The 6,000-nt window shown below is 47.4% G+C and overlaps 1 protein-coding gene across 9 annotated transcripts in view; it reads right to left on the bottom strand.

The window, feature by feature from the left end:
• The window catches only part of HIPK2 (homeodomain interacting protein kinase 2), a 217,994-nt gene extending 211,994 nt beyond the window's left edge, over positions 1 to 6,000 (bottom strand). For all 9 annotated transcript variants that reach the window (XM_023184942.1, XM_023184939.1, XM_023184941.1 and 6 more), the window contains exon 1: positions 5,791 to 6,000. In XM_023184942.1, the coding sequence (XP_023040710.1) occupies positions 5,791 to 5,809 (19 nt within the window). In that variant the 5' untranslated portion in view covers positions 5,810 to 6,000. The remainder of the gene's footprint in view (positions 1 to 5,790) is intronic.

The following is a 6,000-nucleotide window of genomic DNA, read 5'->3' on the forward strand; positions in this document are numbered from 1 at the left end:
AAAACAGGCTCTGTGAGGAAAAAGCTAAAGAGACCCAGTTATTATCTTTAAGTATATGAAAGGTTTTAGAGAAAGGAATTGAGTAAAAGAAAACAAGTTTGAATGACAGCAGGCGAGATTTCAGCCAGGCCCAGGAATTTCTTGACAATCAGGTTAATAGAATACTGGAATTGGTCACTCAGGGAGTTCCAACTGCCCTTTCCTGGAAAAAAAAAAGAAATTAATGAACTGACAATTTTAAGTCACGGACATTCACCTTCCTGAAGACGGGGGTGAACTGTATCTCTGTCAAGGTCTTCTGCTCTGGGGCTCTATGCCCCTGAAGCTAGGCCAGGCTTTTCTTTTTCCACAATTCCCTGAACGATCCGCTCTGTGTAAGCAGCCACTGAATGCTTTGGAGTGACCGCCTGATCTACAGCCCCACCACCAAGTGCCACTCAACTACCTGGAATACAAGGTCTCAGTCAGGCGACAAGGCTGGGAATCCATTCTCCAACAGCCACGTATGACGCAAGAGTCCACTCGCAACAGAGCCTACGACACACCAAATATCGCAAACGAACATCTCTGAGAACTTGTGCAAATTAGAAACATATTTGCATTGGCAAGGATATAAAATTTAAGTAACAAATAGAGGAAGACAGGATCTTTTGCAAGTTAGAGACAGTAATATCTAAGGACATTTCTAAGAAAGCTTGTAATGAGTATTTTCTACACTCAGAAACACTTTTCTGAGTCCACGTAAAGAAAATACTTAGAAAATAGGAAAATGGGGTCTTCCCGCTCTTTATTTATTTACCTATTTATTGAGAAAGAGCCTCACTCCACTGCCCAGGCTGGAGTGCAATGGCACAATCTCAGCTCACTGCAACCTCTGCCTCCTGGGTTCAAGCACTTCTCCTGCCTCAGCCTCCCAAGTAGCTGGGATTACAGGCACCCACTACCACGTCTAGCTAATTTTTTTTTTTGTATTTTTAATAGAGATGGGCTTTCGCCATGTTGGCCAGGTTGGTCTCGAACTCCCGATCCACCCGCCTCAGCCTCCCAAAGTGCTGGGATTACAGGTGTGAGCCACCGTGCCTAGCCAAGTCTTCCCGTTCTAGCTGAAGAAAACATAGGCATGTCAGAAGTACGAACTGCCACTAAAAAAAAAAGAAGAAAAAAGTCCATCTTGAATCAGACCCAAGGTCTGCTTCTTTCACTTCCCCCACCCTGTAAAGTCGAGGACAGGGATTAAGATTTTGTTATTTCCACAAACCCAGAACCTGCCACAGGGCCTGGCACACAGCAGGTCCTACACAAATGTTTGCTGGATGAATGCATTAAACATGGGCCCTCGTCTGTCAAGTGGTGGCACACGTGAGTTCATGTGGGTGAAGGGTACAGGGCGGTGCACAGCACAAAGTCAACATGGCCTAAGTCACCATGATCACCATGACCCTCAAGCATCTGGGTTTCTTTTAGAGGAAAAATAAAGATCTTCCTATACTCTAGGTTTTTCCTTTTCTTTTTTCCCCCCAACAGGGAATTGCCATATGAAATGGAACTCTTGCGAGTTTGGGCCTTTCAAGTTCACATCCCATCAGTGGTTATATAAAGTCTGCTGCCATTATTCTGAAGCCTGTCTTTGATACCAACCCAAAGTCCTTGAATTGTCATCAATAAGACTACCAGAAAGCATGGGCAAATTACATGGTCAGAGAACAATAAGAAATGCTCACATATCACACCCTCTTGATCATCACTACTTTGCTCCATACAAACCTCAAAGGTGGTTCACCAAGACTGGTCTCTATGGGAGGAAGAGAGAGAGAGAGAGAGATGAAGAAATACAAAACATAAAATACAAAGAATCTGAGCCGCTGTAACTTACAGAAAGCACCAAATTGCCTTTTGTAGGAAAATGATGTTTAATGCATGATGAGGCAGACCCTGGCTTGTGGTGGGCGAGGAGCCTCCCCTTGGAGGAGGCCCTTGGTGAACCACCTCTGGGTGCTCCCTTGCCCAGCCTGCTGCCTTATTTAGGAATGGATCTTGGTTAAGGGCAAAGGTTATCTTTCATACCTGGGGATACTTTCCAAGAGGCACAGCTGCAGCCCCTGAAACTCTGCCCCAGCAGTTTATTTTCACATTTTTCAAGTAGCACAGAAAGTGCCACTATAGAAGAGAAATTCTCTACCTGAAACTAGCAGAAGCTCAATGCAAATAAAGAATCTGGAAAGGTCACAGAGGGGGTAAAAAGAAGGTTCTTTCTTCTATGGCTATAGGGGGTTTATTGTTGCTGGTGCCCAAACTGGAAAGGGAATCGCAGGAGATTAATAATTGAGATGTTGCTATTATTGGTTTTCTAAACTATTTGTGGGTTATTCTTTCCCTGGAGTCATCATGCCTGTAAGCATCTCAGAAGATAGAGGGATTTAACACACACTGAGAAGATGCCTACTATGGCCAGGGACTTTACATGCACTAGTTTCTAATGGAGTTCCTGCACAATCCAATAAAGCCCCAAGTCATATGGCTAGATTCAAACTCAGGTTTCTCTGATGCAAGTATTATAGCACACTGTCTGAAATCAAGGACAAGATTAAGGCACCTTACTTACTACTCAAATATGGTGAGAAGAAAAGCAATATTTATACTTACTAATTTTTAAAATATAAAACCTAAACACAGGAACAGATATTTCAGGGCATGTATCATCAAACTCTGCTAACTGAAGATGATTCCGAATCTCATTTCTTGGTAGACAGCTTGGTAGATAGGCATCTTCAGGTCTATCTGATGATGAATTGCAGCAGAACAGTTTTTGGAAGTCTGTGAAGTGTTCCTTTACATAAGCCAATAGCAATCAACACAGCATATCTCAGGGAGAGGAAAACATAAATAACTTGGAATTCAGGCTCCTCTCATTCAGAACCCATGGCAAGAGAGACCTTGGTTGTTGGCCTTTGCACTAGATATTGAAAAAGCCTTGCTAAGCAAGTTGATAGAGGAAATACAATCACAAGGCAAATGTTTAACCTTCTAAAGAAAATAAACCTTTTTATAAGAAGTTCAGTTCCAAACCACCAAAAACTAACGTGCTATTTATAAACCTATCCTTCAAGAAAGCCCAGGAAGATTGGTTCTCTTTGCCACCCATTAATTCGTATTATCAAATACCCCTTGTTTCAAAAATAGCATTTCTGTCTAAATCTCTGGCGGTTCAGAAAGCTCCATTAATGCATCTGGGCCTTCACCTGGTATTCCAACCTGGTGCAGCAGCACCCCATTGAAACAATTCCCCCTTGTGTCACTACACTTTTCCTGAGAAGAATCATGCACAGAGGAGCTCAAACTCCACAAGGAATCCCTCTTCTTATAGAAATCTACGGGAAAAGCTCTGCTCATTTAGCGTGCACACAGGGAGTCCATGTGTTCTGATTGAGATAGGGGAAAAATCAGGTTCCCTGAACCCAGCGGATGTTACCACGGCGGGAGAAAGGAGGTCATCAGAGTCTTGGCACACTCATCAGTGAGTGAATGCGGGTCCTAGCAACCTAATCCTTGATTCTAGAGGTCACCTGTTGTAGAGCATATCCAACAATCTCTTTCAGAAACACCCAGGCCTGGACTTTTGGTAGAGTGATGTGGGCTAGTTGAGGTGGGATGGGGAAGAAGATTAGAAAAATAATTATAAAGGTGCACAGAGAAACATCCGGAATAAAAGGGTGCACAGCACAGGAATAATGAAGAAGGCACATGGATAAGATGGAGGGAAACCGAGGGCTGAAAGAGGCCACCACGGAGGTCACCTGAGACAGGGAAGGAAGGCTGGCAAATAAAAACAGTTCATGAGACTTTTGAGATCCATGATTATTCTTAAACTGTAACACCCTACACACCTGCAATTCTTTATCTGGCGTAAAGAACTGGAAGAGCAATGTAGCAGGAACCGGGAGAGCCAAGTCTCAGCCTCGGGGGCATGGCCTACATTCCACATGGATTTAGAATGAAAGGAGCAGGAGGAGAACAGTGCAGTTCCCAAGATGGCTTTCCACAAAGTTGACAAAATACACCCCAACTCACATACCCGGTCCCTAGTAACAGGGAAACCAGCCGTTTACTATAGTTCTGAATTCAATGCCAAGTTCCTTCTCGCAACTCACCAGGAGTGTCCAGCAGAGGGAGTCTCAAGGAGGTACTTAATAAAGAGAAAATTGTTTCATTTTAACACTCTAGACAGTGGGAGCATTGACTGTAGCCCCCTCCTATAGACGCAGATGAACAATGAACGCCCGACATGGGTTCTCCCGCATGTTCACATGTCCACCGGCATGTTTTATTCTGCGTGGTGGAGTGATCAGAAATTTCGTTTTGTTTTGTCGAATGGTTAAATGGACCTTGTGTTCTTCAGAATCAAAGAGGAAAGCCCCTGGAATAACATCTCTCTGTTGCCTTCTAAACAGCCCCTTTGTTTCTAAGAGAGTCTGAAAAAAAATATTTACAGTCCATAGGTTATTTACAGCCTCGTTATCCAGGGCCTGACTGGTAACTTTATTCCGGCTAGAAACCTAATTCATTTGGAGCCCTGAATCTAATAACAGATTTTCTTTTCAGATAAGTTTTTTTTTTTTTTTTTTTTTTAATCAGCCTCTTATAACAGAGATAAAACTATTAACGCCTTCCCTGTCTCACTGGCCACAACTGTTCTCCGGATTTACAGGCGGATTACATTCCCCCCTCGCGCCCTCCTCTGTGCCACACAAACCCTGTCCCCTCTCATTTGCGATTTCATCCACAGAATATCTGAACAAAACCGAAAGAAAGCCAGGGGGGCCCACACTAAAAGTATGTGAAGGCTGCGATTTCAATGATTTCATGAGACAAACATTTACACGATGAAACGACTGAAAAATCAGACACACTTGGGTTTAAAATTTCTCCTACTACAAGCACACAAAAACACATCGAAGTGTAAAAACTTAGTTGATTCTGGGTTGCTTTCTGGCTGGAAGCTGACAGAACGGACTGAAAAGAAACGAAAGACAGTGTGCGAGGCAGACCTACTGCTTTTCTGCCTTGCGTTCTTTTCTTTCTTGCTAAAGGCAAATGGGGAAAAATACCCCGACGCCAGGTGAAGGTGCACAACACAGGTCGACCCAGACCGAGCCAGAAAAACGTCTCCGCCGCTCCCCCGGCTGGAAAACCCAAAGTCCACGTCCCCTTCCACACGCTAATGCGGGGAGATTTTCGCCTATTTCATTGTTCTGCCTGGCTCTGACATGGACTTTTCATCTCTCTCCCCACCTAGCCCCGTGCATTCCGATTCCACAGCCCCCCCAAAATCGGAGGCTCGCGGAGAATAAAGGAGCGTGGGGTGGGCGCGGAGAGAAATGGGAAGGGGCGCGGGGCGGAGAGCGAAGTGGAAAGGAGGTGCTCCGAAAGGTAATGTGGGGGGGCGGTGGAAGCTGAGCCGCATCACCTTCATTTATCGCAAATAAATAAAAAGCACAGTCACCGGTCCGCCTTCTCCGGCGCCCCTGCCCTCCGCGGGCAGCCGCCCACCCTCGCACACGCCCCCTCCCCTCCTGCGCCCCCGGTCCCTCTCCCCGCCCTGGAAGCAGGACCCTGCCGGCGCCGGGTCCCGGTCATCTTCCGGGCGAGGGAGGGGGTCGCGGCCCCCTCGGGCCCCGGGTGGGGGCTGGGGCGGGCGCCGGGGGCTGCGGGCGCGGGGCCGCGGGCAGAACAAAGCTGCGGGGGCCGCGGCGGGCGGCGGGCGCGGGGTCGGCGGGGCCGGGCGCCCCTTACCTTCGTACACGGGGGCCATCGGGGCCGGGGTGTCCGCGGTTCATGGCAACGGGGACGGGAAAGCGGCGCGCGAGCTCGGCCCCCCCAGCCTCAGTCGGAATCTGCCATCTTGAGCCTGTGTCTCCGCTCTCGGCGCAGCCGAGGCCGCCCGCGCCCGCATCACCGCCTCCCGTGGCCGGCGCCGGGGGAGGGGGCCGGGCGCGCCGCCGC

The sequence above is a fragment of the Piliocolobus tephrosceles genome, chromosome 8 (assembly GCF_002776525.5).
Source record: "Piliocolobus tephrosceles isolate RC106 chromosome 8, ASM277652v3, whole genome shotgun sequence".
Taxonomy (NCBI): Eukaryota; Metazoa; Chordata; class Mammalia; order Primates; family Cercopithecidae; genus Piliocolobus; species Piliocolobus tephrosceles.